This window comes from Chelonoidis abingdonii, chromosome 9, assembly GCF_003597395.2.
Source record: "Chelonoidis abingdonii isolate Lonesome George chromosome 9, CheloAbing_2.0, whole genome shotgun sequence".
Taxonomy (NCBI): Eukaryota; Metazoa; Chordata; order Testudines; family Testudinidae; genus Chelonoidis; species Chelonoidis abingdonii.
The window spans coordinates 60,822,320-60,842,275 of record NC_133777.1 but is presented as its reverse complement, the minus strand read 5'-3'; the positions used below and the strand labels follow the sequence as shown (position 1 = coordinate 60,842,275).

Below are 19,956 nucleotides of genomic sequence, written 5' to 3'. Positions count from 1 at the left end.
GTGCCTGTCATGTTCTGCTGGGAAAAGAGTGGCAGATACTGCAGTTAGTGGAGATATCTGCTTCTTTGGGGCAGCTCTGGTGGTCACTTCTGACCAAAAAGCAGGGGAGGAGATGAGGAAAGGTTTTTTAAGCCCAGTATCCTCAGCATAATCTAAGTCCCCTCCTGCTCTTCCAGCACACTTCCTCATTGTGAATTCTAACACTAACTAAGAAGAATTTATAACTTTGAATACATGTACAGGAAAAAGTGAAAAGACATGAGGATTCCAACTCGGCTCATGCAGCAGAAAGAAGGAACTGGAGAGGCCACCCCACCCCGCCCCTTATACCCTCAGTGAAGAGCAGTAGGAGAGCAGGGGCACAAGTGCAGACCAACAGACACTACCTGCAAGCATTCTCCAGACTTGAACGCATGTGAACCCACAGTGGAATACAGATGGGGACCAGCACTTGAAGAGGGATATTCTTTCAGCATAAAATACATATACCCTTTGTAATACAGCATGTTTTTTATCCTCATTCATTTCAGTGGCCAGTTCAATTCTGTCCGTACCCAAAACTCCCAATGATGTCAGCAGCATAGGATTGTACATCTGTTTTAAATAAATAAATAAGTATGCATATTTTGCTCTACAATATTTATTTGACTTACCATCTTCAAGGGTGTGCTGAGTCACGTGATCTGACATCTGACTGGCTCCCATGGGCATGTAGGCCACAATATAAAAGGTGTAATTGCTGGCTGGTTCCAAGTCATCAATAATGTAATGAGTTGTGTCATTTCCAATAACCACTTGATACTCTTCATTATTTAAACCTAGAATAAAACAAGAGTTAACAGAAACAAAAATTGCTGTCAGTCTCTTAACACAAGATGATCCATTACTGCCAGGATGGTGGTCATGCAAGTTAAAGGTTGTTTAAAAATAAAAATCCTGCTATGTAGTTCTTTTGTGAATGGAAGTAACTGTCTTGCTATAAATTACTGTGGTTCAGGATTTTTCCTGAATAAAAGTTGCTGTATAGCATTAATCTATTCCGAAATCCTTTCATGAAGTAGTCACAACAAACTGTGCCCAATGTACAGTAACACAACAGACGAGCTCTAATAACTTTATCATTTGTAGCTAATCTTTAATTCTACTTGTTTAGAACCAGTGTGTTTTTCCAAAATCTATTTACAGAGCCTTCATATATTAGGCTGAGGAATGTGAGGTTCCATTCTACTTAAAAAAACAAAACAAACAGAAAGAAGTCATTCTGCAAAGGATCTCATTTTAGCCCTGGGAATTCTATTAAATTTGATTGACATGGGTTTTTCTTTAATTCAGAAAGAAGACAACAGGATTGGTACAGAATGAACTTCAAAAATGTTTTGCTCCTTAATGAGCTGTAAAAAAATTCCCAGCAATTCATATTAAAATATGCATAGCAATGTATAGAGCAGGCCTTGTCTTTGTTGGGCTTTATTCCTATACAGAGAAGCTGCAAAATGGAATAGGTTTGGTGAAAGCTGCTGTGCTTAACAAACAGTTCACACCAAATACATGTCAACTTAATCAAAACTCTGTAAGAGCCAGCCCCTCCTCTTCACAATTGAATTTATAAACAAAACGAAAGGCAAATTCCACCATTAAGTTTTCCCACATTTCTGAATTAACTTGATAGCATTTAATTAGACAAGATTAGGACCATCTCATAACAGACTAGTTAATGACTTGTTAATTAGGAATTGCATGGAACGATTTCTGACCTGCTAAACAAGATCCTTGAGCTCAAATTAAAAGGACTTGTTCTTTCATTGAATGGATTGCTAGGCCTCATGTGGAGGTCCTAATGAAACAGCCATAAAAGAGAACAAGGCTTGCCTTCCACCACAATCAGTATCCCCTTTGTACTTTTTCTAAATCACTAACAAGGAATTAACACACTCCAACATGCATTCTCATCAGACTCTTATTCGTCTTGCTACCGTGACCCCTGATTTGAATGTAAAATATTCTGCTTTAAAAAAAATACAAAAAACACACCTGTTAGTTTCTTCAGCCAACTTTATTAAACACTAGCCTCTTTGGGGGCAAAAGCGGGTTGAGGTAGTTTTGAGAGTGCGTTTTATAAATGCTAGACTTGTTGTGGAATTAAACGACAAATTGAGGGATCTTTTGTTTTTAACCACCTACAATGTTGTGAACATGAAGAGGAAAATCTTTCGAACTGCATATGATTAAGTGCATTATAAAATATTACTTTACATTTAAACTAGCGTTTATAAGATCCTGATGATGTGTCTAATTTAGGATAGCTCCATCTGGAAACATTGTTTCATTTGAATATTTTAGGACTGGATGACTTGCTTACTTTTACACTAACCATTAACGTGAAATTCCATCCTTCTGCTAAATAAGGAAAGCTTAAAAACCCACACCTACATAAATACAGGAAAAAAAATTAAGATAAAAAGATGGTATGCATTATATTGCATGTAAGTATGAAATATTTTCCTATGGGATTTTTATGACAGTACATACAACATACAATTTGAGCAAACATAGCAACAGAAAACAGAAGGATATTAAAGTGGTTTCACGTGATTACTAATTATTTTACATTAGTAAAGCCCAGAGGCTCCAATGTTCTCAGAGCTGCAAAGAGTTTATACGCTAGTGCCCCGATCCTGCGAATAAATAATGAGTTATTTCAGCAAATTTTAAAATCTGAATTTTGATACTGGCTGCAGGATTGCTGAACTTGACATCGTTTCAGCATGGATATTACGAGGAGCACTGGGTCGGTCTGGGTCTGGGATGATTTAGTTGGGGCTGGTCCTGCTTTGAGCAGGGGGTTGGACTAGATGACCTCCTGAGGTCCCTTCCAATCCTAATCTTCTATGATTCTGACATATCTCCACTTTAGTCAAGGAGGGGATGAAAGGAGAGGAAAACCCACACCTGTGGGTAAAATTCTATCAAAGGGAAGGGAATAGAGTGAACTGGTCATTAGCTGTCCCACTCTCAGTCTAGCCCCTATAGAAGCCGTTTTGCACAAACTCCATGGGTTTGGGGATCCGCAGTGGAGAGATGAATCTGGGGAAAAGCTACTCCCTGTGAAACCATGGGGCCAGAATTATCTTAGGGCTTGTCTATATGAACACTTAGCTCATGGCAAGGTGGGATGTAAATGTACCTTGCACTAGCCTTACAAGCAGTAAGTATTCGGGTGGACCCTGCTCCCACCCACTGAAAGTTCTGTAATGTGCTTTGATCTACTCCCAGTTGATCAAGTGCACCAGGGAACTTTTACCATGCAGCAGCGTGGTCCACACAGACACTTAGGCTATGTCTACACTACTGCCTATGTCAGCAAAACTTATGTCATTCGGGGGTATATATTCTACCCCCTGAGCAACATAAATTACACTGATGTAAGTGCTAGTGTGCACAGTGCTATGTTGGCAGGAGAGCTTCTTCCGCCGACATAGCTTATGCTGTTCGCGGGGGTGGGTTTTTTATGCTGACAGGAGAGCTCTCCCCCATTAGCAAGAGCGTGTTCACCACATGCCCTACAGCAGCACAGCTGTACTGGTACAGCTCCACTGCTGCAGTGCTGACATGCCATTAGTGTGCAGCAAGCTAGCATGAGGCAGATTTACACCCCAGTGTTCATATAGACAAGCCTTACATGAAACCTACTTCTGTGGTGTATACTCCCTAGCCTAGCATACATGTGGGAGGGAAAATTGGCAGAGGCTCCTGTTTCCATGGGAGATGAAAATCCAAAGAGTAACATGGAGGCACTGGGCTGCTCTACCAGTGCTCCTGCCCGCCATGAAGGCCATATTCTTCATCCAGAAGGTGGAGAGGTAAGCCATGTACCCAACCCCATGACTGAAATGATCTGGCAGAAGCTTTGTAGGGTCAAGCATGCAGAGTTTACCATCTTAACCTGGCTGTCCTGTGGGCTTTTATGTGGGAGGGTGTGATTTATTCCTAAAATTAGCTTATGCGATCTTTGTTATTGGCAGACTCTTCCTATGATGAACCACTGCAGAAAGCCCTGGATGCATGAGACTGTAACAAATATTACACAATCGACTTCAGACTGACACTGCTTACCTTCTGCTTTCATGTAGTGCACTGAATATGCAATCACTTTGTCTGAATTATAGAGCGGCCTCTCCCAAGCTAGCAGAATTGCTGAACTTGACATGGTTTCAGCATGGACGTTACAAGGAGCACTGGGTCTGTCTTCTGACATAACTACAGTCAATCTGGCACGGGACAGGATAGACCCCTGGCTATTTTCAGCCATGCACTGATAAATGGCATCATCTTCAGGAATGATCTGGTTAATCACCAATTTACTGAATTAAAAAAGAAAAAGAAAAAATCATGTCTAACAATAACTTAGCTCAATGTAATGCAAGCCACAACTTGACTCTTGCCCCTGCTCCAGGAATCTACTCTAAATATCTCACACTCCATTTTGTATTAATTTTTTCTCAACATAAATTCATATTTAGTCATAGAAATTAGCCTCTTCTGGAGCTCTTAAAAAACTTCCATGCCAGCATCCAGACTTGCAAGGCTAGTGTTCTACAAAGTCAGGGAAATTAAAAAGAAAGGGGAAAAAAATCTTCACAAGCTCACTTTATTTCTAAAATACTTCTTTAGTAACCTTGTACTTTCTGTTTTGTAATTGATAGTATTTTTTACCTTTAATTGTTTTTATTTATTTTTTTAAATAAGAGTTTTTCACTCTAAGTTAATGAAATAGGAGCTCAAACTATGGGCCAGATTCTGATTTCTGCTACACCAATATAAATCTGGAGTAACTCCACTGAAGTCAATGAAATGATTCTAGTTTTACATGGGCATAGCAGAGATCAGGAATCTGGACCTTTATCACAGAAGGTTTTAGCTGTGGTATTTATGTGTAAACTAATTTGTGTTTATTTTTTTACCAAGAAGTAGTTGCCTACTGTCATCAAAAGACAAATTAAAGTATTTGGAAATAAAACCAAACATTGAATGAACTTGAGAAAGCTGTAATTCACTTACTTGAAAAAACTCTGTTCTCTCTTGTATAGCAACAATTTATAACTACTGTATATTTCACGACATTAATTATAATATAATGGTAATCTCACCTGTTGTACATTTTAATTCTACCATTGGAGTGTATCTTTCTTCCATTTTTCAACCATGACATTTTGGGTGCTGGAATTCCTTCTGCCTGACACGCAAAACGGGCAGTACCAGCTCTGGGCCTTGTTAAACTTTCCGGCCATTCCACAAATGAAGGTGGTGCTACAGGTAAATAATAAGCAAAAATAAAAAATATAACAAATCTAAGCGTGGATAACACCAAGAGAAGAGGCAGCACTACTCAGGCCAAGTGAAGTACTTGTGGACATCTCCATGTGAAAACCACACGTGTTTCATATACACATAAAGCATGCCTTTTTTTTTTTAAGTTGTATGTGTGAAGTGTAACATATGAAAGTAAAGACTTTCATATTAGTTCATGTATGAGTGCATATAATGAATCATATTAAGTTCAATGTATAAAATGCTGATCATGAAGCACTCACGAGTTACATATATTTATACACATTGTCAGATTTTTTTTCCTGTTAGAAAAATTAATCTTTCAGTAGCAAACGTGGAAAAACTCCATTACATCTGATTGTCTTTAAGAGCAAGCAAGCTGCCATACAATTCTTAAGTTACCAGTATATTGCACCCACACATCTAGTAACTGCCTTTCACCCGTGTGACCTTACTGCAATCAATACAGCTATATGGGTATAACAAGAGGGTAAAATTTGGCCTAAAGTATCAAGTACAGAACAAAATTTCACACAGTAGCAGGTTGTTCTGGCACACTGTGGAATTCAAAGCAAGCTCACCTAACACAGTGAGAGTTGCCATTGCAACTGTGAAGTTCCGTGTGCCTGGAATAGTTGCTCGACAGACATAAACTCCAGCATGCTGCACTTTTACATCAGAGATCATGAGGTTCCCATTTCCGAGTACACGGGTATTGAAGACATCAATGGACTTGTGGTCTATTTGAGAGGAAAAGTTATTTTACAACGTTGCTCCACAGTGAGTATTTAATCTAATCTACAGGCTATATGGTCAAAAGCCTAGGACAATATCCAATGCTCAAAAGAGGGAATAGATAGATGAGCTTATATAGGTTTCTGTTTGTTATTTGGTTTGCCTGTGGATGTACATTGCTATTAGCTGGACATCATGCATAATCCGCTCTAGCATATATTTGAGGTTTTGCCTGTTAGCTGAATTCAATGCCAGTATCTCATGCAATCTACTGGGCACATTTTTACAACCTGTCCTTTGGCATTTTTTACTTCCTGCCCTGGGCTGGGACTGAATTCAACCTAGGTAATGTCCACCTGCTTTTCACAGAGAGATAGAGTTCAGCTACTGGTAGGTTATATTGGGAGTGATCACATATTTTCTATAAGCCTCCCAGCAGACACTATGCAGAAATCCTGTTAAATTAACCGTCATGTTTCATGTTTCCTTATTTGTTTTTCTGCGTATCTCCAGGCTCATTCAGACACATCTCTATTTATCTGTCTCACCCTTAGAAGATGGGAAATACAGAAGCAACATTTTTGTTAATTTGTAAACCAGGTCTTCTATCAACACAGCCCTATATTTCCTATTTATTGGTAAAGGCCATTAGGCATGTGTGTGGAGGGAAGAAATAAAACATTCTTGTAGAAGAGTGAAACTTGCTTGTCAATATTAGTTACAGCAAAATTCCCTTCTCCCCCTCCTCCCACCCACATCCTCTTCTTCTCACTCATTCTACTTAGGGGCAGATTAAGGCTTAATGTGACTTGAATTCCAAACCCTATTTGTGTATTTCTAGGAGAAAGGTGAGGGGAAGAACTTTCAGGACCGTTTGTTTTGTGGTACATAACCACTCAAATCTGACTCCACCACTGAGTCTACTCTAGTCACAAAGTCCCCAAAGGTCATCCCATGCGCCACCTTGTCAATATCATACCGGGGGCAGTGCAGAATTGACAGAAGACGACATGTAAATCCTAAGTGCTAGAAAACACCTGAAGGCTTATTTACAACTTTGCGGAAAGACTGTGCCAAATCCTTTTCATTTATTTCACTCATCCCAACCTTTGCCACTAATCCATGGCATATACAAACCCAAATAATAACCTAATTGCTGAAATTTTAACACCTACCTAAACGGCTCCATGAGATGATCGGCTTTGGATTCCCTGTGGCAACACACTCCAGGATGACAGTCTGATGAAGAGATGCTGTAATGTTCTGAGGACCAGCTATAATGGCTGGCTTCTGGAATGGCTTCAAGTCTAAGGCTTTTAAAACCAAAAATGATGACAGGATTAAACTCTAATCCAAAGGATCATACGAAAATCCAATCAATCAAGAAATAAAACATTGTAACTATATGTTAAAAAAGAGGTAGCTTAAAAGTCACTCCTAAAGTTAAAATTACAACAGAAACATGTTGTTTAATTGTGATGTTGCGGATAACGTGCATTAAGGAAACAACAAGAGAAAGGTGAGGGGGAGAATTTGTGGGGGAAAAGAGCTGATACTTTCACAGCTAATGCATCATTTTCAAAATAAATGCATCAAGAACAGTTAGAGCATGAATACTGCATGCACATTTCTATTTTGTAGATTATATTAAGGACAAGGCTATCAAATATGGGGAAGATGTTAAATGAAAGGATATATTCTGTATACCTGGAATAACACTAAGTGCTGCCTCAACACTTTTCCGTCTATTGGCTACAGTTGTAGCAACACATCGATAATTCCCAGCATCCCTCTTTTCAACACTATAGATCTGCAGAACTCCCGTTGGTAGAGCAGTTATCCTTTCAAGAAAACAAAATACATTATATTTAGGAATATTCTATTTATTGTGGAAAAGAACACAGACCACGATTTACTGACTTGATTATCTGAGAGCAACCACATCAATCTGAAAATGGCTGGCAGGAACCTCACAAAAATACTCTAAACACGTGACTCACATCTCTGTATTCCTTACCTTCAAGGATCTATCAGGGAAATCCACTCCATGCTCCACCCCCCACTGATGAAAGCATAGGAATTTACCTGTAAACATTGATCTGCACCCTTAGATACCAAACCCCTCATTAGTCAGCCTATTACTCTCAGATTGGTGGGTCTGAGGATTCATAGTCAAATATTTCCAAAAACATTGACTGGTTTTCAGTGGTAGTGGTGGTGGTTTCCAGTTCAAGTGCGTATCTGATATCTAGAGAAACACACCACATGCTGCCTGTAATTGTATCCATGCTTCCAACTTTTTTCTTTTTTCTCTCTCTGTTGCAACCAGGGAAGAATGAACACAGCCAACCCGAGTTATGTGGTGAAGTAGAAAGTTTGCAGGGGGGGTGAGGGGGAAGAGGAGATGGGGAGGGTCATGCTGCAAAGAAAGGGGTAGGGGGACCAAGAAAAATGTAGCAGGGGGCATGCTGTTTGTTAAGTGATGATCAGGTCAAAGGAAAAACTCTGCTGAGAAGGAATTTCATAGTATTAAGTGTTCCAACCGAAATTTACCCAGATACCATAATCCTTTATCACACCTGTAGGGAAAAAGTATGCCCAATGCTAGCTTTCTCACAGCAGACCTCAGACATACCACTAGTGAAAAATTCCTCAGTTGAAATTGCCCCAGCAGCCAAACCCCCTTGCACAGCATCCCATCACTACACATCGCCCTTTTACTTTACTCTTTCATTCTACAGCCAGTAGCACAAGGCAGCAATTTCCTGATGATTCTACTTCTCATAATCTCCTAATACTTTAATTAATGGTCCAGTGAGTATCTAGAAACTTTTTTTTAAAAAATCCTTAAAAATAAACATAAGTGGGTTTTCTATTCCTTTGCTGACATCTTCTGAGAAAATGATTAAATAAGGCCTGAGTTCTGCGATACTTATTCATATGAGTAACTTTATAGAAATAAGTAGCCTTATTGACTTCAGTGGGACTACTTTCTTATATGAAAGTTACTCACATGAATAAGTGGTGCCAGGATTTATTTATTATTCTGAAAGTGAATTATTCTGGACTGCAATGCCAGTTTCGATGTCAGACATATATTATTATTCTGGTTGTTAATGATTCTGAGATGCTAACATCTGGAGTATAGTGCAGTTAGTGCTTCATTATCAATATCGGCATTTAAAGGTTAAGATTCTCCATTCATACAGTGGTTTTAAGAATGACAGACTCAAACACAGAGTAAATATTCCAAAATGTAAAAATCTACATACCTGTCCAAGGCTAGAGGTAAGGTTGTTCGATTCACTTCCCATGTGATTACGGCAGGAGGGTTTGCTGTTATTTTACAAGCAAACCGAGCCACTCCACCTTCTTGGACCTCAACTGAAAGTGGTTGGACTTCAAATGCAGAAATGGCTAAAAAAAAATAAAAAATTAAAAATTAAAATACTGAAGAAAAGTAAGTTAGAAACAAATAAACCATACTAGAATCCAGTGAAGTTAAACATCAGATTACACAAGAAATGTATTTGCAGATTAATTTGCATAAAAATTACCCAGAATGGTCTACTTCCCTACATTAAAAAAGCAAGCATCTTCTAGGCTTGTATTGTTTTAACTGAGGGTGCGCTTTTAGACAAACTTCATTCAACCAGTGCATGTTTGCCTCTGGACCCACATAATACGATCTAAGAGTGGCTTATTTTGGGTTAGCTAATCCTGTTAAAAAAAAAAAATTATATATATATATATATATATATATATATATATATAAATAAAACCAAATTAAGTCTATCTATACAAAAACGGGCTCTGGTTTAACTAAAGAACAGACCTCTCATTAAATCAATACAACTGTATGTGTACAAAAGAACTCCAATCTGGAGCCTGATCCTACTACCCCGATTCTGGGTAAACTCTCATTCATTACAATGGGAGCTTTGCACAACTAAACTGGGCCCCTGCCAGTTAAGTTTTGGTCCTAACTTTATAATAACTAATTACTATCCTTCCTCAGTTCCAGAAAAGACACCTGTACAAGTTTGTCTTTGATGAGAAAACAAAGTATAGTGTACTGGAAAGGATGGCGAACACATAGTAGTACTTTCATCTCAACTGTCTGGGACACATTATCTGTGGTGTAGCCACTGACACCCAGGACCTCTCAGTACAAAGTTTTATCTGTTTAGTTTAAGGGAGTTATAACAAAAATAAAACACTTTACACAGCAGAAAACACCTTCCATTTAACTGTTTGACTCCCTTGCTCAGGAAACAAAGGACGGGGGGTGAAGGGAGGAGAAGGAGAACAAAGCTCTAATCAATTGTTCTAGACCTGAAGAAGAGCCCCATGTAAGCTCGAAAGCTTGTCTCTCTCACCAAAAGAGGTTGATCCAATAAAGATATTACATCACTCACCCAGACTCTCTAATATCCTGGAACCAACCCGGCTACAACAACACTGTATGTTCTACCTACTGATATTCATGGCACAATTAACATAACAATCAGCTCTTTAGGGAAGAATGCTTCCACGAACCTTAGGAAGGTGGTGTCACAGCAATGGAAAAAACTCTTCACTTTTTATAGGCTGCATCTGCACCGTGGGGTTATATCAGCATAGTTATGTCACTGTAACTACACCGTTATAGTCCCCATAGCGTAGACACGGCCACAGTTTTGTGGAAGTGTAAATACTTTGGTGAGGGGTGAGATTTTATTTTTACTGATAAAGTTTTGCTGCTTTGCTGTGGGTGCAATTATGCCAGTATAAAGATGCCTTATAACCAGTATAGCTTATTCCTCTTCCTGTGTGGAAATAAGCTATACCTACATAATTACATCCACACTAGGTGGGTTGTAGCACTCTATATAGTTAAGCATTTTAACTTTTGTATTTAGACAAGTGCTAAGATCTTGATTTTCTGTCACTCTGCACCTTGTGGAGTCATTTACACCCGTGCAAAGTGAGCCAAATCAAAATGGTAGCATTTTACATTCACTTACCATTGGTGTAAATGAGTACACAAGATGCAGGATAACAGAGAATCAGGCAGAAGTATAAGCTAAAGATCATGCACTGGGCCATGTTTACATTCCCCTAGTGTCGGGTAGCGAAGTCAGAGGCAGCATTCTTCCATCAGCCTTACTGTGTCTACATTGGGGAGGTAGGACAGTACAAGCCACAGCACCCAGAGGTGTGAATTTCATGTCCCTCAATGCTATTGCTTATGTTGACTTAACTTTTAAGACCTATGGAATTATAATGGCATAGCTATCGCACTGTAATTATGCTGGCATAAACGCATAATGTGGATGCAGCCTATACTAACTGAAAGGGTTTTTCCATTGCTGTAAGTACATCACCTCCTTGAGCAGCAGTAGCTCGGTTGTCACGAGCATTTTTCTGCTGACTTAGCTGCATCTACACTGGGGTTAGATTGGCATAGCTACGTCGCTCGGAGGTGTGAATTTTCACAGCCCGGAGCAACGTATCTACATTGACCTACATTTTAAGTGTAGACCAGCCTTAGGAATTGCTAGAACTGCTCCTGAATCTGAAATATACGGAAAGGTATTATGAGCAGCAACTTGTAGAAACAGAGCTTTATGGCCTTCTGTATGTACAACAGAACCTCGGAGATACAAACACCAAAGTTACAGACTTACCGGTCAACCGGACACCATGTGGAACTGGAAGAGGAGGGGAGACAATATTTTCACAAAAATACAACAGCAAATACTGTACTGCCTAGGGGCTTCAGCCGTGGGGCTCAGGGCTTCAGCCACAGAGGAATGGAGGGAGTTGGCACTTCTGACCCTTGGGAGTACCAGGGCTCAGCACTTCTGCCTCACAGCTCTTTAACTCTGAGGGTTTTACTGTATAGGCACATCTTCCAATAATCTGCTAAATACTTGCCCTTATCAGACAAAGAACATAATTCTCCCAATGTCAAAATTTCCCCAAGTATATTGTTCCCTGCTGTTTTTAGTTGTTTCATTCATTCTTTGTGTAATACGCTGCATGGCTCACGAAAGTTATATTCAGTCACAAATCTTTTAAAATCAGAAAGAGAAAGAAAATGAGAAAGAAAAACTGCAAACTAAAACACTCAAAGGTGATGTCTAAACCATCATCTTAGTATCATCTGTTGACAACAATGGTAACAACGAAAGATTCATAGATTCACAGGCGAGACGGGACCACTGCAATCATCTAGTCTGTCCTCCTGTATCACACAGGCCATCGACCTTCCCCAAAATAATTCCTAGAGCAGATCTCTTAGAAAAACATCTAATCTTGATTTAAAAGTGGCCGGTGACAGAGAATTCACCACAGCCCTTGCTAAATTGTTCCCAAGGTTAATTACCCTCATTATTAAAATTTTACACCTTATTTCCAGTCAGAATTTGTCTAGCTCCAACTTCCATTGGATTCCTTTCTCTGCTAGATTGAGAAGCCTATTATTAAACGTAGATAAACCATACTAGAATGTGTGGATACTTATAAGCTGTAATCAAATCACCCCTTAACCTTCTCTTTGGTAAGCTAAATAGATTCAGCTCCTTGAATTTATCTCTATCAGGAATGTTTCCTAATCCTTTGATCATTCTTTTGGCTCTTCTATGAACACTCTCCTATTTATAAACATCCTTGAGTTGTGGACTCCAGAACTGGACACAGTATTCCATCAGTGGTCATACCAGTGCTAAACATAATGGTAAAATATCCCTTTACTACTACTTAAGATTCCTGTTTCTGCATGCCAGGATTGCATTAGCCCTTTTGGCCACATGTTTGGGAGGTCATGTTTTGCTGATTATCCACCACAACCCGCAAATCTTTGTCAGAGTCACTGCTTCACAGGACAGAGATGCCCCTCATGTAAACATGGACTACATTCATTGTTCCTAGATGTTAGGGTGACCAGATAGCAAGCGTGAAAAATCGTGACAGGGGTGGGAGGAAACAGGAGCTCATATTAAAAAAAAATGCCCCAACTAGCGGGACTGTCCCTATAAAATCAGGACATCTGGTCACCCTACTAGTTGTATTCATTTACATTTAGCCATATTAAAATGCATATTGTTCATTTATGCCCAGTTTACCAAGCAATCCAGATTGCTCTGAATCAGTGACCTATCCTCTTCATTGTTTACCAAGGTTCATGACCAAAGCCTACAGTCACAATTAACTCCTCTCTCTAGGAAATATGGATTTCCTAGAAGTTCATATTCATAGAAAATAAAAGACTGAGCTCTAGTCGGGTACAACACTACGTGCAAACATATAAATTTGTCCACCTCAGTAAATCAGTACTTTCTGGATCTTCCTTGCTCAAGTAGAATTCTATCTCAGAGCAGATATGAAAAAGACATCCAAACTTGCCTCTCCTCTTCCCTTCCTCTTTCCCACTTCAATAGTGGCAGCGTGCACAATATGTGGGTAACCTGAGTAGAACATTCTGTGGACACTAAGAAACACTCTTAACTGAAGATTTTCAAATGGAACAGATAGGTCTTATTTTAATTTGCATTCACAGGATCACTGGTCTACGTACTGAAGGCACTATGTGTAACAAACATACATGAATTGCTTACTTTCAAAGAATTCACTCTAGCAACAGAATGTTATAGAGTAAATAACATTATGATAAAAATCAACAAAACACAGTCAAAATTTAAGCTAAATCCATGTTTACTTAAGAGTTAATTCATGCAACTGATGGGATGAGAATTGAGTGATGAAACAAGAGATCAGTATAATCCTACAGTCTCTTTGCTGATAGAACTCATATTGACTTCAAAGGATGTTTGGTCTGCATAGGAACTGCAGGATTATACCCACAATTTCCTGATGGTTGTTTGTGATGTTATTTAAGAGGACATTGTCAGACAATCAATATTTAGGTTTTGTTAGAAGTTGTACCCTCCACTTGCACCGAGTTTTAAAGAGAAATATTTTTATAACATATTTCCCCGCAACATATACATTGCAGCTGGTGCAAGAGAACATAAAAGTGACATGCACAAGGAACACAAGTGAAACTGAGAATAAGGAAGAGCAGTGACAGGCAAAAAATAAAATTGTATAATTGATGGATTGCTAACAGATTTACCAACTATTTTTATTGAAACAATCTGACGTATATCTCAGTTACAAAGACAAACATTTTAAGTAGATTTTTTTCCTTTAAGTGTCTTTTAAAACAAGACTATCTCCCCGTGAATGAGGTCTTAGGGATTCTAGATATCATGATTATATGAAAAGTTGCACAATATTTTCACAAAAAGCTTCCTATTTATTAATGTTACAAGGTTGGTTTTAAATAACTTTTTTTTTTGTACTTCCAATCAATCCCAGTTCATAAACTGTTCTTCAGCATAGCTCAGTACCCACTCCTTCTACATCTTACTTCTTGATGCAAATCTCTGATTTCTTCCTAATTCTTGACTTCCTTGTGCCAGTAAAATCAATTTTTACAAGTCTATTGCGGTCTCATGAAACCTGACCCTTTTGTAACATGCTTGTTTTCATGGAAAGTGCTGATACTAACACTGGGTCCAAGAACAAGTCATTATAAAGCAGTGCTGTTAAGAGGCCTGAGCTCTATAAAATTGATAAGAAACAAAGTCTCAAGACATGTGCATTATTTCTGAAAACAACCCTGCAAAATGCAATAAATGTAAATGCTTTTTTATTTGAGGTTTCCGCCTCTTCTGTAGTTTAATTATTTTGTTCTCAGATTTACAGCCAACAGAAAACTAACATTACTCCAAGACATTGGTGCTATCACCATTAACTTGTAAAATACCTTATCAAGCATACATAGCAGTAATGAACTAGTTACTAACTGTATTCAGTTTTACAAATTCCAATAATTAATTTGCTGGGACCCTGTGCTTGTACAGCTTCTTTGAAATATGCATATTTGTGATATCATACATATTTCCACAAAGGCACATTACAAAAGTCACCAATTCATAGAGGATGAAGAGTCCAATTCCAGAAGGTGCTGATCACCTGAAATCTTAGCATCTTTCAAAAAACAGACCCTAGAAAAATAAAAGTGGACATGATGTCAGGCACTGAGGCAATGTTCTAATATAACTTTGGCGATTACCACAAAAAACGTGGATCAAGGTTTCTTGCACACCTATAAAATGTGTACAACTGTTTGAAAGACCATACGCAAAGAGTAATTATCAATGGTCTGCTATTAAACTGGGAAGGCATTATCTAGTGAGGTCCCACGAAGGTTTGTCCTGGTTTTGGTACTATTCAATACTGTTATTAATTACTTGGATTATGGAGTGGAAAGTATGCTTATAAAATCTGTAGATGACACCAAGCTGGAAGGGGTTGCAAGTACTTTGGACAACAGGATTAGAATTCAAAAAGACCTCGACACACTGAAGAATTGGTCTGAATTCAACAAGATGAAATTCAACAAAGGCATGTGCAAAGTACTTCACTTAGGAAAATAATAAAATAAACAATGGTATAGAAGGGTACATCTTGCTCAGGAAGGACCGGCAAGGTAAAAAGGGAGGAGGTGTTGCTTTATATATTAAAAATGAATACTTGGACTGAAGTTGAGAGGGAAACAGAGGAGACAGACTTGTTGAAAGTCTGTGGGTAAGGATAAAAGTAGTAAAAAAAACAGGAGTGAGGTCATGGTAGGGGTCTACTACAGACCACCTAACCAGGAAGAAGAGGTAGATGAGGCTTTTTTTAAACAACTAACAAAATCATACAAAGCATAGGCCTTGGTGATGATGGGGGACTTCAGCTACCCAGACATCTGGTGGGAAAATAAGTCAGCAGGGCACAGATTATCCAACAAGTTCTTGAAATATATTGGAGCAATCTTTTATTTCAAAAGGCAGAGAAAGCTGCAAGGGGAGAGGTGTTCTAGATTTGATTTTGACAAACAGGGAGGAACTGGTTGAGAATTTGAAAGTGGAAGGCAGCTTAGATGAAAGTGACCATGGAATGATAGATTTCACGATTCTAAGGAATAGTAGGAGGGAAAACAGCACAATAAAGACAATGGATTTCAGCAAACTCAGCAAGCTGGTAGGCAAGATCCCACGTGAAGCAATTATAAAGGCAAAAACACTTCAAGAGAGTTGGCAATTTTTCAGAGACATTATTAAGGGCACAAGAGCAAACTATCTCACCGCGTAGGAAAGACAGGAATATGGCTCGGCTGCTAGTCCTGGCTGGGCTGGGGAGGGCCAGACTTGCTCTTCCCCTGAAAGGAGCAGCTAGAACCAGGACCAGGACCGGGACCGAGACCAGGTCAGACCAACCCCCAAAAACCTCTCCCAGCTGCAGAAAGCTCCATACCTCCCTCCGCTTCCTGCCACCATGGCTCCTCAGCCATGAGGGGAGGGGTCATTGTATGAGACACTTCCCCATCTGCCCAACCCCTGTGTATCTGGACCCCCACACACACCCTGCTGAGCCTCACACACACACACACCCCTGCACCCAGAACCTCTCACTGCATGTTCCACAACTGAGCCCCCACCCACGAGTCTCACCCCCTGCATTTGGAGCACTTTGCACCCAGACCCCTCCCCGCCAAACCCCACCTCCCCTGCATCCAGATCCCCACCCCTGCACCCAGACACCCCCCCAAACCCCCCCAACGTCCAGATCACCACTCCTGCACCCAGACCCCCTCGCCAAGCTCCACTCCCCTGCATCCAGATCCCCACCCTTGCACCCAGACCAACCCCCACTGAGCCCCCCAGCACTTGAATCCCCACAACAAACCCCCCCATGCACCTGCACTGCCCCAACGAGCTCCCCAGTACTTGAACCCCCACTCTATCAGCTGCACCTGGACTCCCACCCTGATGAGCCCCAGTCCTCCAGCACAAGGACACCCCCCCAAGGCTCTCACACCCAGACCCCCACTCCCAACCCCAACCATCTTCACCCCCCCAATGAGTCCCATTCCCCTGAAATTAGAACCCCCAACAAGCCCGTGTGCATCCAGATCCCCTCTGCACCTGGACCACCCACCAAGCTGCCTGCATTCAGATTGTCCCGCACCGAATCCAGTCACCCCACCCCTGAATCCCCCCACAATAAGCCCCTTCAGACTTGGATCCTGGCAGGCTGAGCCTGCCTTCCCACACCTGATGTGCCTGGCATGGAGGCGCAGGGCTGCAAAGTGTTTCTGGGGCAGGCAGGCCCTTGCACTGTGTCAGGGTCGGGTACAGCCTCACCACCAAGTCTATGTCCCAAGAGTGTGGCGTGCTGCAAGGTGATCTCCCACCTCTGTGCAGCCAGTGGCCTGTGCTCCCCACTGCCATGCTGAAGCAGCCACATTTATTTATTGACAAATAAAATTTGCAGAATTTTAAAATATTTTGTGCAGAATTTTGGGGGGGCAGAATTTTTTATTTTTTGGCACAGAATTCCCTCAGGAGTAATCTTTTAGGTGTTTTGAAAATGTCCCCATTATTTGTATGAAATCATAAAATGATTTCTATGTTCTGACACTTTCTCCCAAACATCAAGATTCAGAGTTTGAATCGCTTTTGCTTAGTCAAAGTGAGAAATACAAATATCTGGTCAATATTTACCTTTAATTAAAAAAAAGACTGGGTTATTAAAAAGAAACAGAGTCTGACATGTGCCAAAATCCTTAACAAATATTATTAATTAACTGATCCACCACTTGTCAGAAGCTAAACATTTACTGGTCAGTAAAGATAATGCATGCTTGTATTGTACAATATCTTTGTACTGTATTACTTGTAGAACAGGTTCAAACTAACTGGTAGCCAAAACCACGAGGGTAAAAGGGTAAAGTTTAAATAACAAATGGCCTTCAAGTCAATAATCATTTCCAATCTCTGTCATGGTATATCTGTCCCTCCAGTGACAGCCTGGAATACTGCCAAAAATGTCAGTTCCTCCCTTGCAGCTCAATAATAAACTGTATCATAGATTTCATCTCCAGGACACCAACCCTTCAATCAACATGTTAATCCACTTTGTGGTTTAACAAATCAAAACAATCCAAAACACAGTTGTTACTTCCTAGAACTGTCAGACTTTATTACCTCCCCATTCACTGAGAGTTAGGGCTTCCAGTCTGCAAGCTCTGCATATGGCTGGGCATAGGAGGCTGCAATGCACCACATAGTAAAGCCAAGATGTAACTGTGCTCCTCTGATCAGAGAATCAGGGAATGGAGCACAGAGTCAAACAATCCTGCACAGATAGCAACACCTAGGTGATTGGCACCCAAAACAAAACACCTAGCTGCTATGCTTTCTAGAGACCCTGGTACCTGTCAGATGTAAGCTTCATGTTACTAGGTGAACGCTGATTTGGTACAGTAACTCCTCACTTAATGTTGTAGTTATGTTCCTGAAAAATGCTACTTTAAGTGAAACAAAGTTAAGCGAATCCAACTTCCCCATAACGAATGAACATAAATAGGGGAGGTTAGGTTCTAGGGAAAAAAATTTCACCAGACAAAAGACATGATATACATATACAGTATGTTTTAAATTTTAAATAAACAATTTAATACTGTACTCACCAATGATGATTGTGAAGCTTGGTTGAGGCAGGGGTGTAGCAGGATTGGGATGTGGGGACTTGCCCCACTCCGCCCGCCCGGCATTCCAGCCAGGGAGTGGGGTCAGGGCATGGGGACTTGCCCCATTCTGCCCGCCCAGCATTCCTGACATGGAGTGGGGCTGGAGGCTTGCCCGCTCCCCGGCTGAAATGCTGGGTGGGCAGAGCAGGGCGAGCCAAACCACCTTTTAATGGAACGTCGTGCGACTTTAAACAACTATGTTCTCTACTGGATCAGCAACCTAATAACAGAACAATGTTAACCAGGACGACTTTAAGTGAGGAGTTACTGTATTTAATGGAAATTGCAGTGTTTCCTAGTTGCTTCACAGTAATTTGAACCAAATCAAGATAATCGGAAGTGTAACCCTGGAAGCAGGGTCATAGTCAATGATATTCCTTGTAAATTGGCCTACAGGGAAAATGAGAAAAAAGGCACCATCCTCTCCCTTCCTAGAGGGCGACTTAAGGAGATATTCTCTGCACATTTATATTTAGAGATGGGCATGAACCACAAAGTCTGGATCTGAATCCAAAACTTCCTCAAACTTTGCAGTCAGGTGTGCTCACTTCTGGAGCTCGGGGTGAGGCCAATTTATATCTGAATAATAGCAATAGTTAAATAAGGAACAGTCGATCTGCGTGCAGATATTTGCTTAATATCTGCGTGCAGATATTTGCTTAATATCTGCATATATCCTCCCCTCCCATATTGGCCCTTAGTGGTTTTTAACTGTGTGCTGGTCAGAGGTAAATTTCACACAGTGCTGCATGGCAGAGTGATTGGGTTGTTTGGGACACACCAGTGAGGATGTGCTTGTCCTGAAGAGAGATACTTGTTTGCTAGCCATGAGCAACATGGTTTCTTATACCTTCTCTTGCAAATATTTAAGATAACCAGAGCTTAGTTAAAGTTTGTCACAATTTAAAAGACAGAGTAGGAGGAGTTTAAAGGTGGCGTGACAAAAATAAGAGGTTTAGAAAAGTCAGACCTATGAAGAAAACGATTAAAAGAATTGGAAATGATGAGTCTAGAGGAAAGAAGGCTAAAGGGAGACATAACTGTCTTACAAATACATACAAAGAGATATTAGAAAGGACAGAGACCAATTATTCTCATTAATCAGTGATGACTGAACAAGTAGTAATGGGCTTTGACAGCAGCAGGGGAAATTTAGGTTAACTACTGAAGGGAAACTTTATAGCCACAAGAACCATTAGGCTACGGAACAAGCTACACTTGGTACCTATCTATCAGAGAATATTTAAGCATCATAAAATTGA

General features: G+C 40.2%; 1 protein-coding gene across 1 annotated transcript in view; it reads right to left on the bottom strand.

Annotated features, from left to right (window-relative positions):
- Positions 1 to 19,956, bottom strand: part of PRTG (protogenin) — a 118,668-nt gene that overhangs the window by 55,066 nt on the left and 43,646 nt on the right. Inside the window, exons 3-9 of the mRNA XM_032791950.2 lie at positions 9,336 to 9,480; positions 7,771 to 7,904; positions 7,239 to 7,376; positions 5,910 to 6,068; positions 5,148 to 5,307; positions 4,114 to 4,361; positions 654 to 818 (exon numbers count right to left, since the gene is read on the bottom strand). Of these exons, the coding sequence (XP_032647841.1) occupies positions 654 to 818; positions 4,114 to 4,361; positions 5,148 to 5,307; positions 5,910 to 6,068; positions 7,239 to 7,376; positions 7,771 to 7,904; positions 9,336 to 9,480 (1,149 nt within the window). The remainder of the gene's footprint in view (positions 1 to 653; positions 819 to 4,113; positions 4,362 to 5,147; positions 5,308 to 5,909; positions 6,069 to 7,238; positions 7,377 to 7,770; positions 7,905 to 9,335; positions 9,481 to 19,956) is intronic.